The sequence below is a fragment of the Naegleria lovaniensis genome (assembly GCF_003324165.1).
Source record: "Naegleria lovaniensis strain ATCC 30569 chromosome Unknown tig002, whole genome shotgun sequence".
NCBI lineage: Eukaryota > Heterolobosea > Eutetramitea > Acrasida > Naegleriidae > Naegleria > Naegleria lovaniensis.
In genome coordinates, this window is record NW_025407824.1 from 1 (window position 1) to 23,274 (window position 23,274).

A 23,274-nucleotide genomic window follows, 5' to 3' on the forward strand; every position below is an offset into this window, starting at 1 on the left:
GACAAAGCACCGAGATTATTATGTTTGTCCAAATAATGGAGGCAATAAGATCAATGGACCTCCTGTAGTGAATAGTCTCAAACCGTTAAATAGTAGAGCAGTGAACGAGAGAGTTGGAATAGGATTTCAAATTGCTCTTTGGATGATTGCTATAATGATTCGCAGAACAAATCATGTTATAGCAATGCAATAAAGTGAGGTATAACAGCCAATACACAAAACAGAAAATTCACCTGAACGGGCATGTTGTAAAATGTTGAAAAACAATTCACTAATCAATAGGAAATAATGTGAGAACGCTATGTATAATTCTCACTTAGTCACGTCACACACAATTCGGTATACAACGTACAGAATACCTTATACATAATTCACCACATTTAACTCTTCGTTGGTAATCTTACCGAGTTTTCGATCACAATGTGATTGCTTGAAACAAAGCATGAGAGGTAAACCACAGAGTGCATATTTCTTCTCCAGCACTCGTGGATTTAATTCTGAATCTGAGGCGTTGAGTAATCGAGCGCGTTGCACTGAATAATTTCCTAACTTGTTGCATTGTAAAATAATCTTATCGAGCATGAAATAAACGTTAGGAATTGAGACAAAACCAGCATGCGTAATCTCTGTGACTACCGAGAAGGGTAAAAATACTCGATCCACACTGTATCCAAAATATATGCTTCCAACACAATCCTTATCTGCCTTGGACATGTTTGATGCAGTGTAATCATTGATGTCGAGAGTAAAGTAAAGATGTTCAATTTCATCCTTCATGGACCAGAACATGATTGGATCTTCACGTTCCAAAATACTCCATGACATTCTACTCGATAACTTTTGAAAAAGAGTCTCCAATGGATAGTAACCACGACAAATAAATAATCTCTTGTCTGTCACCACATAGGTCAACAATAATTTGCAATAAACCAATTTGTAAATTAGCACATAGAACAAAATAAACAAATAAAATGCAACTATTGCCAAGTAGAGACCATTCAATAGTAGAGAAAGAGTAATGGTCATGTCCTCATTGTTCTCTATCCAATCAGATAGGAAATTCAATGGCAAGTAACAAATAAGACTTGTCACAAGTGCTCCAAACACAAACAAAATTAAAACATTCTTTCTAAAGGATGGTGCAGGTTTTTCAATATGCATGACACTCTCGTCATGATCGAGAATAATTCCTGATGGTAGTTCATATTCATGATGTTTTTCAAGAAGGCTTTTTCTTTCTATTTTGGCAGATTTGTTATGAATCATTGTGCTTTCCATTTCTTCATCATCCTCTCCTTCAGACTGTACGAAAGAGGTTTCTTCATTTTCTTGAGCACTACTTAAACCATTATGATCTTCTAAATCATTGCTATCCACATTCTGATGATTATCGGGAGAGTAATAAATTTGCTGATTTTGTGGTCGTAGCATGTGCACAAATGAATTTGAAAATCCCTTCATGTTTGTGTTGTGCTGTTGTTGATTATTTTCTTGCAATAAAGAATTTTCATCATCGTCATCCTCATGTTCATGATTATAACTTGGATTGGCTGACACCAACATGTTGAAATTACGAGCTAAATCATTGATCCATTGTGTACTCCGCATTTGATGATTGACCCATGATGAGAAGACTTTTAAACTTCCTCGTGGTGAGGCTATTGCTTGATGGCCCGAAGTTGTTGCCAGAGTGGCTACTCGAAATTTATTGCTTCCCAATGCTGTGGTTGATGTGGTCGGGAGAGTACCACTCGTTGGTTTTTCATCATCACGTGATGATGATGAAGAATTGTGTTCTTCTTCCGAATTCATCATGATGGTAAAGGAAGGAGCCGTAGAGGTCGACGAAAACAACAAGGATCCGTGAGTGGTTGTTGCTGTTCCTATTGCTTGTTGCGGTGATTGTTTTGCTGCAGAATTCAGCAGCAATGATGAGGAAGAGGATGAACGATTTCGGCTGTTGTTGTTGTTGAAGTTCTGCTCTTTTATTGCGCTCGACATGGTAAAGCAGATAAAATCCTTTTATGAAAATTCGTTGAAAAAGCGGTTGATGCTTTTTTCGTTTTTTTATTTAATTGTTTGATGTTGTCATGCTTGTCATCATCTTTGAAATTCTTTGAGATTACTTTAAAAGAATTTATGGTAAATTAAAACAATTTACAAATTCACTATCGATTCCAATGAGCTCTATTGATGGTCAGGAATATTGATAACAAATCCATCTGAAGTCAGCTGCCACGAATCAAATTCTGGTCAACCAGAAAAAAAATGATTTCTCACGGCGGTCCACCATCATCCACTCATTCGGATTATCACACAACAACATCACCCAAAGGAACCACTCATCGATTCCTCATTGCTTTTCTCGTTGTTTCCATCATTTTTAATCTAGTCATGTTACTCTCGTGGTCAACATCTCGTGACCGACCATCCAACGACCTCTCCCGAAGAGAATCCTTTCATTCATTCAATCCAATCATGTATAAACAATGTCCATATCTGAATGATTTTGAAAATTTCATGATGAACAAATTTCCCGAAAAGGAAAAACAAGACATGTGGAATATTTTACATTTTATGGTTTCACAAGAAGAAAGGAATGATTACATGAAAAATTCCGCAAATAGAGATGTGATTAATTTCGGAGTTCCACACATTGTCACTGCCACCTCTCATGATTATTTCGATCGATTGGAAAATTTTGTTGGTTCCATTCATCGACTCTATGAACACAAAGTGAATGCCTTGTCCATTAATCCTCAAGTCACTTCACCTCCTGGATACAGCAATGATGAAAAAATTACAAGAATTGGACAAACCTTTAAATCTCAAATGAGATCCAATTATTGGTTGATTTGGAACAGTGTGGTCACTCCTGAACAACGACCCATTCTCGTCTATGATTTGGGTCTTTCACAGGAACAACGTGAAAAAGTCAATTCTTGGAAAAATGTTCAACTCATTCCACTCAATTTTAATGTATTACCTCAACATTTTAGAGATTTGAAAACATTTGCATGGAAACCACTCGTCATGTATTTGGCACTTCAACAATTTTCTTCAATTATTTTTCTCGACAGTGGTGTTGAATTGTGGAATCGACTCGATCGAATTGAGGACATTCTCCTCACGAAAGGTTATTTTCATGTGGTACAAGAAGGTTTAACCACAGCATGGAGATGTTGTGGAACGATTGGTGAATTAACACACGATGCGACCTTTCATTATTTGGGATTAAAACGTGAAGAGTATGGACCAAAGGAAATGTGTAGCGGTGGAATTCAAGGTTACATTCGAGATTCGTATTCGTATCGAAATGTGTTAATTCCAACATTGGAATGTGCATGGGATGTGAATTGTATTGCACCCAAAGGTTCGAGTCTTGCAAATCATCGACAAGATCAATCTGTGTTTTCACTCATGATACACAAAGCAGGAATTACATGTGAAAAAGATATTCGATTATGGGGAAATCGAGGTAATTACATGGCTGTTCCAAAAGAGGAAATTGTCATTTTTTTACGAAAAGGAGCTGAAGGAAAGCAATACATTGGACAAGCTCAGAAAAAGAAGAAATTTGCCATTGTCGTTCCATTTGCAGAAAAACAAGTTGCTAGCGTGTTGGAAAATATTAATATTTGGAATCAACCTTACTATGAACCTTGTCGACAACATCCTTCCACAAGTCATGAAGAAGATCTCACAGAGACTGATTTAATTTTCTATTCAAATCGACAACGAAATGAGAACAATGAAAAGGCCATTCTCGATCGAATCCATAGTTTGACCAAAAATTCACACAATGTCATTCTCAAATGCTTTAAGAATATTTCATTTAAATATGCAGGATTGGACAATGCACGAGATCAATATCCAGCAGGACCAAGTAATCAATTTTATGATTTAATTCATGACGAATTGTTTCATTCGACATATAGTCACTTTTTCTATATGGAACCTGATTGTCGAGCCATTCGACCTAATTGGGTCAACGCTGTGAAATCCATTGTCAAAGAATATTCCATTTCAAAACCTGATTTCTGGTATATTGGTTCCAATTATCGAGGAGATGTGGATTTAGGAGCACCATTGGAATATCGTTATCACATTAATGGAAATGCCATTTATTCGACCGATGTGTCATTTCGAGCGTTTTTAAAACACATTTCAGGAGGACATAATTTTGCCTACGACACCGATCCATTCAAATTCTTGTTTGAACAGAAACATTATGATTTTACAAAACATATTTGGAGTAGAATTATTTTCCATGATTTTGTGCAAAATTGGTGGCACTCGAGTTGGAATGAGAAAACAGTGAGAGATTTGTATCCTAGAACATATTTTGTTCATGGTGGTTCTAAAGATTAATGTTTTGTTATGGAGAATTTCCATGTGGCTCAATTCTCACTGATAAAAAATTAGTAAATATGTTTATCTACAGCGTAACATGTCATTGATCGTCCTCTACCAATTTCTGGTGGTTTGGTTGTTTATGGTGATCGAACTTGCGAAATGTTCAAGATGAGACAGTTGTATGTTAAATTAATTTATTTGCCTCGTTCAAACTTGGGACCAATTCAATCATGATGAAACAACATTTGTTGGATGTTTTCTGCCTTCCTAGTATGTATTGTTGATTTTCTTCCAATGAATGACAACATCAACATCAAATTAAGGTTATTTGACTTTACTGCCAATTTGATGTCCATCTAGACTCAAATGATTCAAATTTTGCAAGCACTCACTTTCAGCAATATATTTAACACCTTCACTGCCAATTTGATTCTCATTCAGACTCAAAGAAATCAAATTCTTCAAGCACTCACTTTCAGCAATATGTTTGACACCTTCATCACCAATTTGATTGGCACTAAGATCAAAGAAGTCAAATTCTTCAAGCACTCACTTTCAGCAATATATTTAGCACCTTCATTACCAATTTCATTGTATTGAGATCCAAAGAAGTCAAATTCTTCAAGCACTCACTTGAAGCAATATATTTAACACCTTCACTGCCAATTTGATTGGCATCCAGATGCAAAGAAATCAAATTCCTCAAGCATTCACTTTCAGCAATATGTTTGACACCTTCATTAGCCAATACGTCATTCTCATCCCAGATACCTCAAAGAAAGTCAAATTCTTACAATGCACTCACTTGTCAGTCAACATATTTAAGCACCTTCACTGCCAATTTATTGCACCCAGATTCAAAGAAATCAAATTCTTCAATGCACTTCACTTTCAGCAATATATTTACACCTTCACTGCCAATGTATCTTCCAGATTCAATAGTCAATTCTCAATGATTCACTTTAGCAATATTGACACTTCATGCATTCCACTCCAGATTCAAAGAAGTCATATTCTTCAAACATTCACAATCAGCTAAAACTTTGATTGATTTACCATCTTGTTTAAAGTGGCTTGGTTTGAATGATAATGAGAGAGGAATTTGAAATGACACTTGTTTCCATTGTTTTGAAATTTTCATACAAATTTGAATAATAAACAATGAATCCAGGAATTGAAGAATTTCAAAAATAATATCATCAATAAATGGTCCATTATTGATTTCGGTTGAATTTGTCGGAGTGAAATCATCTTGTTTATCATGATTATTGATCATGGTTGATGATGAATTTTCTGCTTCAAATACACCACTTTCAACAAATGCTGAGAGTTGTCTTTTTTTAGCATCACAAAAATTGGTCATTGGAGGAAGAATGGATCAACGTAATTTTTTTAAATTTGCTCTTTACAAAGAATTCATGAGAGTTGAAAGTGAATGGTTGAAGAACTTGACTTCTTTGGATCTCTATTACAATGAAATTGGTGATGAAGGTGTCAAATGAATCGCAGAAAGTGAGTGCTTGCGAAATTTGAATCATTTAAGACTAGATGGACATCAAATTGGCAATAGAGGTGTCAAATATGTTGCTTCAAGCGAACGATTGAAGAATTTGACATCTTTAAGTCTGGAACGTCGTGCTATTGAACAGCGCAAGTTCTTTGTTGACCATAACAAATTGTTGCCTTAGGAAGAAAATCAATAATACATGATCTGCCTTCCAACATTACCAGAAAACAGCAAATGTTTGTTCATCACCATTGAATTAGTCCCAAGTTTGAACACACAACTTCAACATTTAAATTCAGGGTGAATCATTATTACCTTGAATTTATTGAGACAACTACAAGATCATTGCAACACTTGTCATAATCATCATACACCATAGGATGGTCCACATGCCCATCTTTTCCATCCTCAACCATGTCACTCCTTCCGAAGTTCGATCACTCTTCTTTGGTGATGTCCCTGAAGCACTTGTAGGTTTCGAAGTGGACACCAATGGTTTCACACCCGAAAAAGATACCTGAGGTTTTGATGGTACTGGAGGAGGTATTGGTGGATTCAAATAAGGATTGGTTGGAATTGGCTCTGAAGCATTACATTTCAATACTGGTAATTGTTCAAATGGATTCCAAAATGGACACACTTTTCCATACATGATGCCATGATCTACTGCATGATTTCCCATTCGAATGATCAATTGAGAATCATTACACACACTATATCTTGGCCACTCAGGTAACGAATATTTGGCTGTTCCATTATTTCTCATCAAATTCAATGAATATAAATTCAATGCATTTCGATTGGGACTTCCACTCACGATGAAATTGGACCAATACATGATGAGATCTTTGGATAATTCCAATTCTTGAGGATTCAATTTATAGGGGTAACTGCCCGCTCTGGTTTTTAACATGCTTGGAAATAGAAAGGCAACTTCTGCTCCGTGTGTCGATCCAAAACATGGATTGGTAAACCAAAAATGGTAATCAAATGTGAACAAATAGGAATTATAGAGACGTTTGGAATGTAAAGCACTCACGTAACGACATTCACATTGAACCACTGCATGCGAAAGAATTTCATTCATATAAGCCAACGTATTGGGATATTCAGATGGAGATTTGTAATAATTTGGTAATTGAGGATAAATCGAGTTGACTGCTTGTGAGAAACCAAAGTAATTTCCCAATACTGCTTTTTGTTGAGGAACTGTGAGATTTTCAGGTAACACTCCACATGTAAATCCATTCATTTCATTGAGAGTCGATCCAACAATGACATTGACTGCTTCAGATCGAGTCGTATCGTTCACATTCTTTTCCAGTAATTCATAGAATGGAGCTGGTAAATAATAATTATCCAATGCTGGTTTAAAGACATCATCAGTGGGTAAATTGAATTGATAATCCACAACGGTTTGAGTATTTAAGGAACGAAGACACTCAATGGATGAACAATTGAGAGCAGTTTTCAAAGCATTGGATTGAGATTGAGCTTCGTCTTGTGAAAATTGCATTTCCCATGGCATGGTCAAACTACTTTGCATGATGGCTCCAATAAAATCCACATTTCGAACGAGTAATGGTGTCACTAAATGAAGAGCTGTCGAGACACCTCCTGCACTTTCTCCTCCAATGGTAATTCGTTTGGGATCTCCTCCAAAATTGGCAATATTCTGTTGAACCCATTTCAAAGCCATGATTTGATCCAATAATCCCCAATTTCCAGGAGTTTTTCCATTTTCAGCATAAAACATGGAATCATATAAAAAACCAAAAACTCCCAATCGATAATTCACAGAAACAACGATTAATGGAGCATTCAATTCAGAAGCAACTTGAACCCAATGATCACCCGCATAGATATTTCCAGAACCCTTCTTGAAACCTCCTCCGTGAATCCAGAAAAAGACAGGTAACAATGCATTGGATGTGACATTGGCAGGTGTCCAAATGTTCAAAATTAAACAATCTTCACTCATGGGTTGTTCATAAACAATTCCCATATCTTTGGGTTGAACACAAACATATCCAAAACGAGTGGCGTTGAATAATTGTGGTTGATTGGGAGTTTGAGGTAATTCTTGGGTGGTTTGAAACGATTGGAACCAATGGGTGGTTGTGCATAGGGAATTCCTAAAAAGGCACGAGTAGAGGGATTGGCATAATAACCTTGGACTTTTCCTTGTTGAGTGGGGACAATGAGAGGAAGAAGATCGGCATGTATCCATGCATGACAGAAGGAGAGCATGAGCAGAGCATGCAACAACAATGTGAGTGATGTGTTTGACAAGCGACAGCTACTCATTTTTGACGTTTTTTTTTTTGAGCTTGGTATCCAATGAAAATCAATAACACTCGCTCAAACGGGATTTCTTCACATTGGGCAAAAGAGGAGTACAGCACCTTGAACTCGTAGTTCAGTCTAATGAATCAACAACAAATGTCAAATCGAAGGGTCGTGATGTAACATACCATGTCCACGTGATTCTAATTAGAATCAAATCTCATGCGATGGTTGCACCGTATAACCCGAAAGCTCAACTACAGTTTTGTGTCTGTTCATTGTTGGTTGATCATTGAACTTACATGCATTGGAACCAAGTCCATGACAGGTGGCATTTTGATAAGACTCAAAAACCGCCATCTCTCCTGTTCGTTCTCGTTCCTGGTAAGAAGGTTCTTATTCTTCCTCTCGAAATAACAATTATCCAGCAAGCTCTTTTGACACTCACAATTTTTCACTGTAAATTGAACCAACACTCACAATTTTAATGTAATTACGAACGAATCATTGTGGAATCATCCGCCTCGCTTATAACTTGTCCATGAATGACATTTAACACTTCCTTTCGTCGTTCTCGACTTGATGATGACAATATTCCAATCAATCCACTATCTTCTCCCAATTTGGCAATTTCATCAAATGAATCTTTCATAATTCCTCTATGAAATAATGTATGTGAATAAGCTCGCTCTAAAAAACTATGAGAACTCCATTCCTTGTCAAATTCTTCGCTGCTTTTGGACTTGACTCCAGAATAATTGACATCGATCGAGTAACAAAGTTGAGAAGCATCAAATAATTGTTCACTCATTGGAGACACGTTGGTGACAGAAAAGGTGGAAGGATCGAATCGATGGCAATGCAATTTTCGAGTATCTACAAAATATAATTGTCGAAAATAGAATGGAATGAGAGGAAATAATCCAGAAGGACCTGCTACAATTTGTCCACTCTCAACGGATGCATGAGATCGATCCAAATTTTGCAATGCATGCTTTAGAAATGGATGACCTTTTTCAAAATACATGAATTGATTAGAAATGCATGAAAAATTTTGTAATTTTCCAATCGAAAATGTTGAATGATAGTCACATGAGGAAGTTACTGATGATGTCTTGCCAGTTAAGGGTTGAAGAGTCACTCCAATCGTATTGTTAAAAAGTGAATGCATGGGTCTCATTAGAAAATGTCCATTTTCAATGTAGAGTCCTCCAAAATGGTACAATAGGAATAATCTTAAAAAGTTAGAAAGAGCTTGAAAAGAGTGAATGCGAGGATCAAAATTTCGTACCAACGTATTGGCAAAGACGTGACCTAATTTTGAGCCGTGTGTCATTTCTTGTAAATTAAATCTCACCACTTGAATGTTATAGTGTCTCTTTTCTTTGACCATTTGTTTGAGGAAGGAATTGGTGGATTTTCGGTGAGTTAGAGATTTTAAATTTCTATTCTTTCTGTTCGTCATGGTTTTTCCTCTTCCATGTCGAAGATCATTATTGGATGAATGACGATGTGTATTTATCGTCGTAGTAGTTGGAGTCGTACTAGTCGATTGGTCATTGTCCTCTGAGTCTGCTTGTTCTTTTGAACGTTCTTCTTGTTGCCTCTTTGGTGTGGAATATATTTTAAAAGTGTCAAGATCCAATTCATTGGAAAAGATGAGCACCTCTGCATTTGGGTTGGTATGCAAAATGGTTTCAATTGCTCTAAATTGATACGAGGTCACTGAATTTCCTTCCCAGATCAGAAAAATGTGTGGTGCATTTAGAGATGGAATAACAGATAGTCCAGTGTCCACTCGTGACATTTCCTCTCTCGCTCGTTCACATAAATTTCGTGTCACAACAAGTGACACATACAAAAGACCTACAAATGTTGCATATTTGACAACAGTTTTCGGTTTTTTCGCTGTAAAAGTCGCCATTCCAATCACAATTTTCAGAAATGCAATTCCAAAATTTTTAAAATTCATCCAAAATCGTTGAATGATAAAATTCCACACCATAGGTCCATAAATTCTCATTCTCGAGCGAAAATTAATCATAAAATAAAACAAGGCAATTAAAAAACTCCACAAAACCATCCAAAATCTTTTCCATCTTTCGAAAAATGTTGCTCCTTTAGTCGTTGTCAAATTGATATTCGTATCGTTGTTATTATTCCTTTTCTTCAATAATGTGGGAGGAAATGGCTGCACACTCAAATTTGGAAGATTTTTCACAGATTTTTGTGATTTACACCATGATTCAAAGATGAATCCATTTTTGGAGGAAAGGATTGCAAATGATCTTGTTTCGTCCAATGGTGTGCTTCAAGAATTTGTTCTTTTTTCATCATATTTCTCTTGAACGCTTCCCATTGAAAATCCTCATCATTCTCATATTCCAAATAATTACTTGTTGTGTAATTGTGTTGTTGCTCTTGATGTTCGACACCACGTACACGTCGAAAAGTTCCTCCCGATGAATTGGATCGATGTCGTGTCGTGGTTGTTGTTGTTGTCGTTGCTGTCGTAGTCGTCATGGCAGAATGTCGTCCCATCATGAGTAAAGGATCCATCGAAGTATGAATATCCACAGGAGTCGAATTATTACTATATGTTTCGACAATGACATTTGTGGACAATGACGATGGAGACAATGACGACGACAACAATGGAGACGTCGGTGTCAGAGAAGACATGGTCGACTGCTGTGGTTCAAGCATGAGAGGAGACCATGGACTTTCCATTGGAGAAGAAACCACAACAGAACTCATGATTATTGGAGGACAAGTACTTGTTGTTGTCGTTGCTGTCGGCATCATACTAGTATTTATCAAGATGGGTTTGGAAGTATAGTTATTACTACTATGAGATGGAACAAGTCTGAGCTCCTCCTCAGTGGATGATGATGATGATGACACATGGGTTTCATGGAATTTAGTTGTGGATGAAAGAATGGAAATTCGAGGAGGAGAAGTTGAATGATCTTGTTCTGTTGTTGTTGTTATTGATGATGATGGCAGAGTAAACTTATCCAGTGCTTCATCTTCATTCATGACTTCTCCATCATCTCCAATAAAAGGCTTGTTGTTCCAATAGTGGTCCATAGAGTGGTTCATTTTGCTTGTTCTTGAAGGATAAATATCTGGTTGATAGTGAGGATGATGGTTCATTATGGCATCACCAGCAGGAGAAGGACTTTTCATGTGATGATTCGGATCGGAATGTAATGATGCTGTTGACTTCATAGAGTCATGAATAGGAACATTGAGGAGCACTTTTTTTGAAGGTTGACACGAATAGCCTGTTGAAAAAAGGTAACTTGGATTTATCAACGTTCAATTCTTAAGTTCTTGAATTGGATTGTACATAATGGGGGGTGATAGAACATTGTTATTCTTATCGGTAACATACATGTATCCGTTAAAATGCTTCATGGGAAAGAGAGATTCAAATAGATGCCAATAACTTCATCTAGGTTATTGAGTTTGAGGGACCCAAAAGCAAACAGCTTGACATGCAGAAACCATCAAACAATAATGAGGATTGAATGCAACACTCACTTCGCCACTATGTCTGAATTTCATATTATTGAAGGCATGGCATTGTTTGCCTGTTTGACCTTCCAGTGTTAATAATCGTCCATCTTCTGTGCCGACAAATAAAAATTGACTATTGGGGCTAAATGCAAAACTTGATTGTGAAATTCCTGTGCCTTGAGGAAGAGGTAAATTATTATTGGAATAGAAAGCCTTGTCCTCGTCTGAAAGACCTAGTTCATCATTCGTTTTCCTGAATATTTCTTGTCCATTGAATGAGTCCAATAGAAATATCGAGTCTGAAGATGAAATTGCAATATGTGTTCCTGATGGTGAAAACATCATTTGTGAATATTCAGGAGTTTCTCCAGTGAATGGAATTACAAACTCAGTAAACGATCCACTATCTACCTTTCTTCTGTCATATAATTTGACAATACCTGAATTTGTAGCAACAGCAAGTACCAACCCTCTAGGATCATACGTACATAATGGTTTAACGGTAAAAGGAGCCTTGTAAACTTCATTCGGTTGTCTTAAATCCCACACTCTCATTGTATTATCCAACGAGGTCGATGCAAATGTATCATCACTTGGACACATGCTCAGAGAAACAACAGGCTTAGTGTGTCCTTTGAAATATTTAATAAAACTTCCGGTATGAATATTTAAATATCGAATATCATCATTGGATCCCTCCTTCTTGACGGAAGCATAAATACAAGCATCGGAAGAATGAGTAAATTTCACTTGATTACATCCATACTTTTTGCTGGGAATGACTTTTCGTGGCTCGCTGTCTGGACTCAATACGGTACAATCAAAAAACGTGATGTGTTCATCATCGGAAGAGCATAACAAGTATTTTCCATCCCGATAGAAATCCAATCCGTTTACCTCTTTTTTATGGCCTTTATAGACTTTTCCAACTTGGAGCGATTTGATGACTTCGAGGTTGATTGGTGTTTGCATTTTTTTTGAATTTAACTTCAATAATAATAATATTTGAAATATGTTGTTTATTACTCGATGATACAATTTGTACAATTTCAAAGAGCTCTATGGCCACTGTTTCTGTGATTTTTAGCTTAATTAAATAAATGATCATCTTCTTCGCTGTTGTTATCGGAGAGTGTTATGTGTGAACTGGATGGACAAGTAGATCCATAACCACTATTGCAAGGTGGTGGATAGAAAGGAGGTGACATCTTGCATGCAGTCATGTTAAATGCAGATCCACAGTGAGCCAGCATATTTTGACACACACTGGAACAGACATGATAATATACCTGTAAAAAGTTTTCCAAATCACAGAATTGACATTCGATCAATATTCATCATGACAATTTTGTTCAAATGGTGTAATAAAACGAATCGATATTCGTACAAATAATGAAAACCACAGAGACATCAATTTAACAATTCCCATCACACATGTTGAACACACTTACAGGTTGCTGAGTGCTACAACACTGAGCAATCGTTGATAAACAAAACGAATCTACATAAGCTTGCTGACAAGCCTTGCTATAATTTGCTAATTTTGTTTTCAATTCGTAATCAATTAATTGGCACGTTTGTTGATCCCACGTATCTGCCAATATATCCATCACGGGATATTGTACATTTCGGCAACATTTAAAACTATGACTCACACATTTCTGAGCTTGTACCATGGAGGATGATAGAAATAATGAAGAAGGAGCATTGGGATGGAAAGAAACGAGTGAAAGAATCAAGACTGTCATCATGATCAAAAAAATCATTCGGAAAGATGCCTCGCCATGAAACCATCCCGATGATGATCGACTTTGCGGGTGCATCAATGGTTGCAGCATTTTTAAAATGATATTTGTAGCCTTTTCCTGCCATACACTGGTTATCATAATGATCATCCAGTGCTGGATCTTTTACAAAAATCTTTGACAATGCACGTTCATCTTTACGGAGCATCATGATTCATGTTCAACCAAATGAATTCCAACTAAAAAAATGTCTCAAAGTGAAATCACAAGTGTGATCCAATCGGAACGTTTTGAACACAAAATTTGTGGCATGACCTCTGTATTGGTCCAATTACTCCGATCGAATGCTTCTGCAACCACTTCTTCGGCACAACAGCAAGACGCATTCTTTCAGCCATTGATCTCAAAACTGAACCACTTGTTGCAATCTCATTTTGGAAATGATACGACCATGAATGTTGGTTTTGCTTTTGGAAATGTAGCAAAAACACTCTATGCTCATAATGTGAATTTGAATGAAAATGATGTTTGTGTGTGTTTGATTATGGATAGTCAGTTGGATATTGATTGTAAGATGGTCACGGCAGTGAGAAAGAATTCATCTTTGGTGAGCTCAAATGAAAAGTCCATGATTTGGAGACTCTTGTATAAATATTCATTTCAATAAATCATCTCAATCCGCCGGATTGAATTTGATTTCTTTCCTGTGATTCCTCTTTTCATTTGAATTAAGGTTCACATTTTTATTGACTCGAATCACAACAACATGCCATAGATCACATGATTCAATTCAACAATTCACAGATCATGGTTCAAGTCATTTCTCATGAAATTCAAGATGAATTTTCCTTGTCTTTATTACAACAAGATTATTTAATATTGGACACTTTGGGATTGAAATGATAAAACACCAAGTTATTCGTGTGTTGTCTCTTTCCCTTCACATACGTGTGAAATTGCCAAGGATTTTCTTTTACAAATGAAGCACCAGGAGTTGCAGGATGAGCAATGGAAATGGATTTCTTTCTTTGGAGTTTTTTTGGTTTGGTAATCTTCACGGGAGAGGAGGAATGTGGAATTTGAATTTCAATATGGCATGAAGGTGAAGAGGTTCGTTCTTCTTCCAAACTTTCAGAAATGGTGTTGGAGGAAGTGTTGAGTGGCAGTTCGTTGTGGAGAGGTTGTGGAGAGTCTTGTTGAGTGTTGAAATTATTGTCATCCACAACTTGTGGAGAGACATTATTCGTGTTTCTCATCATTATTTCTGAATGATTGGATGGTATGGAAGTATTATTCTTATGAAGAGGGTGAGGGTTCATGTGTGTGTCCACCTGTGAAAGAGGTGATGACAATGATGACCACTTGGTCGATGAAATCGAACGACTTGGTGGACAGACACAATTCAAATACGTATCAATACAATTCATTTCATTCTCGGTGAATGAAGTGGTCAATAAAAAGGATGGAGTTTTAAAACGAGTGAGTTTTGAACAAGTGGTCATGTTGGTCGTGGTGGATTCATCAGGAATTAAAGTGGATGTATGAGTGTCGTTCTGTGGATGAGAAGAGAGGAGCAGCGTGTTCATTACTGAACTGTTTGCCTCGTCGCATCTCTGTGGTGGTAGGCCCGAAGATTGCATCTTGTAGCAGTGGAGGAGTGGATGCAATTCTTTGTGTAATAGTTGTGGAGTGCTGATGTTGAATGTTGAAATTGCAATAGTTTCGTTACGAATTGGGCAATTATCGTCCCAATTGTTTTTGGGAACCACGGAAGATTGGTTTCCTGAATCATTGCTGTCAACACCTTGACATTTACACCTTTCGCAGTTGTTGTTGCTGCCTTCACAACCAGCGCTGGTTGCCAACAAATAACGATTCGAGATGTTATCGCGACAAACACAGTGCAGCGCATTAGAATTATAAAGGGTTTCACACTTATTGTGGAAAGATTGTTCAGCCATACCGCCATCAGCAAGCATGATCAGAAAATCGTCAAGGTCGTTCTCTGAAAGATTACACAAATTGGTCATGAATTGTGTTTTGGGTGTTTTGGGAAAGAGGTCTGAAAATGCTCTAAAAGTGAATGGATATCAAGAATGAGTTGTAAAATAATATGGAGGTCTGTTTGGGAGTTGCAACACGTGAACGAGGCACACGAGTGGTAGTAGCAGTTGTAGCAGTAATAATAATGATGTCTCTCGTGTAGTGTGACCACCAAGCAAGACGTAGAGGTTTTTTCTTTGTTGTGGTTAGCGGACAGAGGTGTTGGTGGTTCCTTCAAATATTGTTGATCTTCCCTTGAGAAGGCCAATTCAATCACACACAAGTAATTAATTGTTTAAAAACGGAGGCGAGCGAATCCAGCAAAGGACTGCCATTGAACTCTTAAGTCAATTCGCAAATAAAAATGACAAGTATATCCAACGTGGATTGATTTGATTTTGGTCGCAGATTCAACAACTTATCCACGTGGATTCTCTTTTTGATTGTCAAAGTGCAAAATGCGGTGTTTTGGGTATGCGTTCTGAAAAGGTGAAGGAGAACATGCCAAGGAATGGAGTTTAAAACTCTATTTGTGAGAAATGAAATTACTCTGTTCTGAGCGAAGTTTTGAATCTATGCCGGAAGGAAATCTTCCTTGTCACTGTTTTGGTTTCACACACCATCGTATGAAAAAACGTCAATTTCATCTACTTGTTCTCTGAGAACACACAAACTTTAAAAACTCGACAATGAACTAGTGCCGTGTTGCTCACATACCATCTTGGTTGAAATGGAGAGAGATACAGCACTCTCAGTTCAACCATGAATGCAATGAGATGCATAGGGCCATAACAATCGAAAGGTTCATCCGCCACAGTCTGTGTAATTTCAACTCAAGTGAAATGCATCTTTCATTGTTGTTTCCATTCATTGATCAACCCATTTTCGGTCCGTCTTCAATAACACGAACAACGCATTCGTTTATACCTCACTACTACTCGGGTAACCATTCATGTAGTGACCCGGTCGAAAAAAAAGTAAATGGACCACACGCCATTCACGGAATCAAGAACAAAACGACGAATACCCACACATGATAATGACATTTTCGTATTACTATTTTGAAGGAGACCGGATGGATACAACTGGACAGGAGCACAGCGAGTCTTTACAGAATTTCCTAGAGAATCTTTAACCAAGCCACGAACTGTAAATCAACAGATTTACAGCAAATTCAGTTGGATTCGGTCATCTTCATATACAAAGCAATTTTTGAATTAAACGAGAATGAAAATCAGCAAGAATTGTACAATAGGTGCGAAAACGTGCACGTTGGCACCAAATCTCGGCAAGACAGGTTGTCCAAACAAGACGGGTTGACCCGAATTCATCAAGGAATTCGTGTAAAACCGTTCAAGAAAATCTGTCGCTACGTCGGAACCATGCAGAGGAGCCTCCGATGATTGCACTCACTTGCCACGATGGTTCACTTTCTTTTATCCCCCTGTTTAATTTTTGGTATTTTTTGATTGTTTGTGGTAACATTACTGCTGTTGTATCAATTTACAGTATTTAATTGTACGATTTATACAACTTGATTTCAGAAAGCTTAATATTGAAAAACTTGAATATTAACATACCTCAACAAGATTGTAACCTTAAATTTGTTGATAAAAAAGAAATCACGAGCACTTACCCCTTCCAGAGTTGCGGGCCCAGACCACTGTCACCTGTCAAACAGCGGCATCACATACAAAAAATAAGAAAACACAAACTCACCCATATTCTCACATTGCCTTGCCATTAATCCACTCCTTCATCCAATAGTATGCACATAGCTTTCATCATTCACTCTCTCTAATCGATTGTTTTCAATATTCGAAACAAGTAAACCACTCTATCTTTATTCTCTTTTATCTCTTTCCAATTCGGCTGCACTGGTGTGTGTCAACTGAAAAATCATAAGTGTTTCACACGTGTGATTACTTTTTCACAATCAACAACAACAACAATAACAATCTTTCAAACAACGGACCAATCATCATGACTCCTCCAACATTGACTTGTACAACATCTACTACTACTACTTCTCTACCCTCTTCCACTTACAAGGAACAATCCCCGAATGCTCTTCATATTCAAAACAATAACAACAGCTCTGAATCTTCTCCGACCTCGAGTACTGGCACTCCAACCACACATCGCATCTCTCATGGCGGAACCAACGATGATGATGATTCGGATTCGAGTATGCTCATTGGAAATCATCAAACCACGAATACTGCAACAACAAACTACTTCTTTATCCAATTCAGTGAATACCTCTAATTCCATGCTTTCACGGAAGAGAGCGAGTCATCCCCATGAAGAGGATGATAGTATCATTCATGAGGAAGGCTTTGGCTTGGAAGATCAAGAAGGAGCATTGATGATGATGGATCAGTTGGTTCGAGAACATTCTCATCCAACGTTAGCAACAACAACAACAACAACAATGAATACTACTACTTTTACAATGGACACACCTTCTTCTAATCATAATATCAGTAACAATGGCAACAACAATCAACAGACTCGTGCGAGTAGTATTGGCGATATTCTGAAAGGACTCGCTTCTCAACGTTCCTCTCAACACTATCATCAATCTCCATTGTTGTTTTCATCGCCTTCATCATCATCAACAACAACAACCTCTTCTTCAATTTCCAATCATCACCACCACAATGAAAATACTTCCAACAACAACATACGGAAACACTCATCTCCAAATAACCTCTTTCATGAAGCAAGAGGAACCTCCTCCTCCTCGAATTCTCAATCTTCCATGAGAGCTTCCTCAACCTCCTCACCCGCTAGCCTTCCAGTCACCGATGCTCAATCTCATCAAAAAGCAGAGACTTCTTCAAAATCATCTAAAAAGAAGAAACATCAACAACAACAGGATATTGTTGGAACCACTTCCACCAATCCACATCAGCAGCAACAACAAGGATCACCACGTACTCCAGAAATATCCACTCCAAATGCGGACACCAATAACTCACCCAATAGAAAGCTTTCTCTTTCCTTGTCCATTCAAAAGAGAATTTCTTCGTGGCGTTCAAATCATAAAAATTCAAACATGAAATCCAATAAGAAGGAAGTTCCAGCAATGACGATCAATCAACAGCAAGAGTACAAACACTCTAGAAGTCATTCTGAAAGTCATTCTCGAAACAATGAGGAATCGACTGTCTTGTTGTTACTGAACTCGACGGCGAAAGGATCTGCAGTGAATCAGGAAAAAAAGTCGGAGAAAAATTATGGAACGATAATGGGATCGTCATCTTCGTCGTCATTGATGGAAGATCATCATTCATCGAATTCACAAATGCAATCTCTAAAATCCATTCTAGCTCACAACAAGCATCGACATCACAATAACTATGAACATGTGGATTCCGATGAGTCGCCAGTTCTGACTTCTACGGCGGAACCCTTATCACCACCATTTTCAAGTAGTGATCAACACAATATTCACACAACCACCAATTTTGAATCTCCTCCAAAACTAGTACTTTCAAATCAATCATCGAATCAGCAATACCACTCACAACTAAAACCTAAAAAATTGGATTTTTCAACATTGGACAATTCATCAAATCGACTAAAATTGGCTCCATTAACATCGAGAGCAAGAGGTGACAGCTCAATCAAACATCCATTTGATTATTTGAAAGGAAGTATTTCACATCAACCAACACAATCATTATCAATTCCGGTAGTTTTGACAAGAAAGAGGTCGCTTCCAACTACACCAGAATTTCTAAACACGAATTCACACAATAGAAAACCAACACCACGTGATGATAATTCGACACAAATTGGTGAGCAACAACAACAACAGACAGTATCAACGTCAATTACTTTGACGACGCCACGTAATACTTCAGAAGAAGCTGTGTTAGTAAGCTCGACAAAAACTCCAACTGATGAAGGTCAGGGAATTCTAATTTCCATTCCAACCACAGCAGAATATCAAATTGTGGTAGAAAAAACAACACCTCCTTTCATGCAAACGATGAGTGCTGACACCTTGCTACTAGTTTCTTCATTCATATATGATGATAATTATGAGAAGCAAATTGAAAGTTTTTCCTTCTTGACGTCACACGATATTTTCACAACATTGATGCTTGTCTGCCGGGCTTGGCATGAAAAATTGAACGACGATTTGGTGTGGTCTTTTCGATATCGACAATTTTTAAACAATCTATTGAAACATTACTCGAAATCTGTGAATGCCTATTTTGTCACATATGGCAACGAAAAACATCCACTCCAAAAGAAATCCCCAAACATCACTTCTAGCGATTTTGATAAGAAATATACTCCCATTCATAAGAGATACAAATTTTTAAAGCATTTACAAAAGGAGTTGAACAATTTTAAGCCACCCTTAATGACCAATAACCACAATACTGTCAGTCTCAATGGATCGTCTACTATAGAACAAGGTACTTCCAAGAGAGTCACGACAACAGTAGCCAATAACCATTCGTCACTTTCAGCTCCACTCTCTGTACGAAGAGGAACGATTGCTCATCTGAAACCTGTATACATCAGCGACTCCACCGCTCCATCAAACACCACAGACACAACCGTGTTCAGAAAGAGAACTTCAAGCAATGCAGAGTTAACTTCTCCACGCTTTGAAGATTTACCTAAATTTGCTGCGTTTGGAGGTACCACTCCGAGAACACCTGTCGCTCTCGGAAGTTTTACGTCTCCAAGAAAACATTCTCATTCGAGTGCATCCTTGTCCAATGCTCCTACTGCTCTATTGAAACCCGTGGGGATGAATCTTTTTTCGAATGCCACAAATCATCCTCCTCATTCGAAAATGGCCATTGAATTGCCAATTGCTAAGGAATTTACATTTAAGGAAAAATTTATGGACATCCTCAGAGATGAATATTGCAGTAATGTGAGAATTGCGCTCAAGACCATGAATCCACTCAAATTCATCAAGTGTCTCATCATTGAAGATGAATCCTTGTCTCGAATGCAATTTTATTATCATATTCACTTGTTTTATGCGTTGAAACTATTTCTTGATGGAGCTAAAAGGGTCATTCACGCCAAAGACAAGTCCTCAAGCGAGACACCAAAAACGCCTGAGACTTCCAACCTGTCATCGACGACATCGAACTCATCATCGAGCGTTTCATCCAGACCCAATCGATTTGTTCAGGAGGTGCTAAGAACGAGCTCAGCAACTCTCTTTTCTATTATTCTTGCTGGCTTGAAAGAGCTTAAGGATGATTTGGTTTCACATCCACAATATTATCCAGAGTTTCATAAGGAAGTGAAACATATACAGAATTTCACATCGGCTTACTCGTCGACGACAACCTTGCCCTACATGAATCGATCATTGGTTATGAATCAAGTCGCTTACATTGCAGAAAAGCTTACCACGAGATACTTTTTAATTATTTTTGAAAAGTTGAATCCTCCGATCAATTTTGATGTTTTGAAATCGTTCGTGACGGCCTATCCGAGCATTGCCGATAACAAACTCTTATTAATTGTGTTGGAGAGAGCTAAAGAAACATTCTATCATTCTCCCATGGAATCAGATTCATTGTCACAACCATTTTCGAGTAGCCCCTTGTCAACACTTGCTGCTTCCAAACAGAATCGGGTAGAATTTGCATTTTTACAATTTCTCGTCGAAAATGTATTACCAATCATTGCAAGAGAAAAGGCAGATTCGAGACGAATTATTGACATGCTTGTGGACATTCTGACAAGTCGCTACAGTTTAAATGTCAAAGAATTGTGTGCCTATTTTAGACACCTATCAGGAGAGGCATTAGGCACGGGTCTTGTTTCGCTAGATCCATATTTACTGATCATAACTTCATGTTTTCGATTTTCACAACCAAACGCAAATACTTTATCCAACATTGACACATTTAGCTCTTTCAACAGTAATGCCACTTCATCTTCCAAGCACGACGACGACATTCTTGTGAACCCACAATTCTTTGATTATTTAATTGACAAGTTTGAAATTGATGTGAATCGAAAAGAAATTTTATTCTTCCTGTTGAAACACAAACAAACACTTCCCTACTTGGAGGCATTGAAGAAGGCAGGAAAAATTGATGTTCGATTCGTACATCGATGTTTCCATAGCAAGCATTTTGCCGAGTTTCTCACCAAACTTTATTATTCTGGCTCAGTGGGACCCTATCAATGTCTGGACCTTGTTCTTCAACAATTTAATATCGATCCACTTGCTGATTTTGAAAGCGAAAATTCATTCAAATCATTGGAAGAAGCTTGGAAATCCACCATGAACACGAGTCGATCGCTGACACGAAGTTATGGAAGCACGAAAAACAAGGACAATTTTCTCAAAATTATTTCAAGAATTGAAACCAAACAAAATGGATACAGTGCCACATATCATGTGAATTTGTTGAAAATTTTCAAGATTATTCTTCGAAGATGTAAAGAACAGGACAAGAAGTTCAATTTACAAAAAATTGATCGTGACATGAAAATTTCATTCAATTTCATTACACATTCTTTTTTGACGGATTTGGGACACTATCACGAATCCAATTATAGAAATACTACTTTGGAAATGTGTGAATTATTAATTGGATCAGCCAACGCTCTCATTGATTGTTCTGTTTTGAAATTTTTACTTCAAAGGATTGAAGTAGAAGATGCTAACATTCGAGAAAAGAATTCCAAACAAATTGCCTATTATTATCAACAGCAACAACATTCAGAATCGAATCGATCTCATACTTCGATGGAACTTCAACAGACCAGTAGTAGTGGAGTTGAGAGTCGAAACATGGAAAACAATCACACTCCCAATTGGTACAACAAATCAGAATTGGCTCTCATGACCACTGTAACCAAAGCCATGGAATTACTTTTACATAATAGCGCCATGATTTCGAAACTGACCTCTTTTAACACGAGTGGATCTAAATTGGCGAGTAGCATGTTTACAGATATCATGCCTTATTCCGAGTGGTATTCTCAACACAAATTGGCCAATGACCATTCTCCTCATGCCACTCAATATTTGCACCTCTATGAACGCACTCGATTATTTATTGCTCGATTTAATTTCAATGCGGCCTTGGTTGAAAAAGAGATGAGGAATGCCAATAAGAGTATGACTTCGTGTTGTGTCATTTTGTAGTAGAGTGTTTGTGTATGTTGTGGTGGTGGTGGTAGTGGTGGGTTCTCATGGATTTATTGTGAAAAAACATTTGACATTTGCCAAATGTTAATGCAATATGTAACAAACATTGTTTTGACGTGAACTTGTTCAATCTTACTTAATTCTTTTTTTAATTGTTTCTTTCCAATACTTGCCAACCAACGAAAGAGAATACTTAGTTCTTATGAATGAGTATATTCGAGCATGACCAACACTTCCTGCTCTTGGTACGCCACTGAACCTCATTCGAAAAAATGATTCTAATGGACTGGATTCATTCATTGTTTGGTACGGATGAGAAGGAGGTCGAAAAATCATCACCAATAACTACCATCCCAACAAACATCCAATATAACAATACGATAAAAGCCAAGATCAAAATTGGGAAGGACTAAGTTCGGACCAATAGTTGCTTGGACAACGTTTGCTTAATTCATTGGGAGTTGTGATTAAAGCCAAATGAAAGAAAGATATGACTCCGGAAGATAGAAAGAAGAGGGTTTTATATTGTGAAGCAGGGACCTGTTTTGTTTCGGAAGATAATGGTCATAACGATGGAAGATACTGGGATATGATTCTAACATGTCCCTTAGTGCTGCGTGATGGCAAAGCAGAGTATGAGACTAGGAATCTTCTTCAAC

General features: G+C 37.5%; 10 protein-coding genes across 10 annotated transcripts; 3 read left to right on the forward strand and 7 right to left on the reverse strand.

Moving 5' to 3' along the window:
* Positions 1-360: 360 nt before the first annotated feature.
* On the reverse strand, positions 361-2,001 carry C9374_006784 (uncharacterized protein; the record flags this gene model as incomplete). Its single annotated transcript, XM_044696682.1, has 1 exon — positions 361-2,001. The coding sequence occupies one exon, from the start codon at positions 1,999-2,001 to the stop codon at positions 361-363; it is 1,641 nt and encodes a 546-aa protein (XP_044555147.1).
* Positions 2,002-2,268: 267 nt separating this feature from the next.
* C9374_006785 (uncharacterized protein) lies at positions 2,269-4,371 on the forward strand (the record flags this gene model as incomplete). The annotated part of the gene is made up of 1 exon (XM_044696683.1): positions 2,269-4,371. The coding sequence occupies one exon, from the start codon at positions 2,269-2,271 to the stop codon at positions 4,369-4,371; it is 2,103 nt and encodes a 700-aa protein (XP_044555148.1).
* A 1,826-nt stretch (positions 4,372-6,197) lies between these two features.
* C9374_006786 (uncharacterized protein) lies at positions 6,198-8,093 on the reverse strand (the record flags this gene model as incomplete). Its single annotated transcript, XM_044696684.1, has 1 exon — positions 6,198-8,093. The coding sequence occupies one exon, from the start codon at positions 8,091-8,093 to the stop codon at positions 6,198-6,200; it is 1,896 nt and encodes a 631-aa protein (XP_044555149.1).
* A 549-nt stretch (positions 8,094-8,642) lies between these two features.
* C9374_006787 (uncharacterized protein) lies at positions 8,643-10,172 on the reverse strand (the record flags this gene model as incomplete). Its single annotated transcript, XM_044696685.1, has 1 exon — positions 8,643-10,172. One exon carries the CDS (start codon positions 10,170-10,172, stop codon positions 8,643-8,645), a length of 1,530 nt encoding a protein of 509 aa, XP_044555150.1.
* A 194-nt stretch (positions 10,173-10,366) lies between these two features.
* On the reverse strand, positions 10,367-11,380 carry C9374_006788 (uncharacterized protein; the record flags this gene model as incomplete). The annotated part of the gene is made up of 1 exon (XM_044696686.1): positions 10,367-11,380. One exon carries the CDS (start codon positions 11,378-11,380, stop codon positions 10,367-10,369), a length of 1,014 nt encoding a protein of 337 aa, XP_044555151.1.
* Positions 11,381-11,611: 231 nt separating this feature from the next.
* On the reverse strand, positions 11,612-12,643 carry C9374_006789 (uncharacterized protein; the record flags this gene model as incomplete). The annotated part of the gene is made up of 1 exon (XM_044696687.1): positions 11,612-12,643. The coding sequence occupies one exon, from the start codon at positions 12,641-12,643 to the stop codon at positions 11,612-11,614; it is 1,032 nt and encodes a 343-aa protein (XP_044555152.1).
* A 116-nt stretch (positions 12,644-12,759) lies between these two features.
* C9374_006790 (uncharacterized protein) lies at positions 12,760-13,509 on the reverse strand (the record flags this gene model as incomplete). The annotated part of the gene is made up of 2 exons (XM_044696689.1): positions 12,760-12,960; positions 13,123-13,509. The coding sequence occupies 2 exons, from the start codon at positions 13,507-13,509 to the stop codon at positions 12,760-12,762; spliced, it is 588 nt and encodes a 195-aa protein (XP_044555153.1).
* Positions 13,510-13,663: 154 nt separating this feature from the next.
* C9374_006791 (uncharacterized protein) lies at positions 13,664-14,083 on the forward strand (the record flags this gene model as incomplete). Its single annotated transcript, XM_044696690.1, has 1 exon — positions 13,664-14,083. One exon carries the CDS (start codon positions 13,664-13,666, stop codon positions 14,081-14,083), a length of 420 nt encoding a protein of 139 aa, XP_044555154.1.
* A 202-nt stretch (positions 14,084-14,285) lies between these two features.
* Positions 14,286-15,446, reverse strand: C9374_006792 (uncharacterized protein; the record flags this gene model as incomplete). Its single annotated transcript, XM_044696691.1, has 1 exon — positions 14,286-15,446. The coding sequence occupies one exon, from the start codon at positions 15,444-15,446 to the stop codon at positions 14,286-14,288; it is 1,161 nt and encodes a 386-aa protein (XP_044555155.1).
* A 1,996-nt stretch (positions 15,447-17,442) lies between these two features.
* C9374_006793 (uncharacterized protein) lies at positions 17,443-22,612 on the forward strand (the record flags this gene model as incomplete). Its single annotated transcript, XM_044696692.1, has 2 exons — positions 17,443-17,647; positions 17,715-22,612. 2 exons carry the CDS (start codon positions 17,443-17,445, stop codon positions 22,610-22,612), a joined length of 5,103 nt encoding a protein of 1,700 aa, XP_044555156.1.
* Between the last annotated feature and the right edge of the window lie 662 nt (positions 22,613-23,274).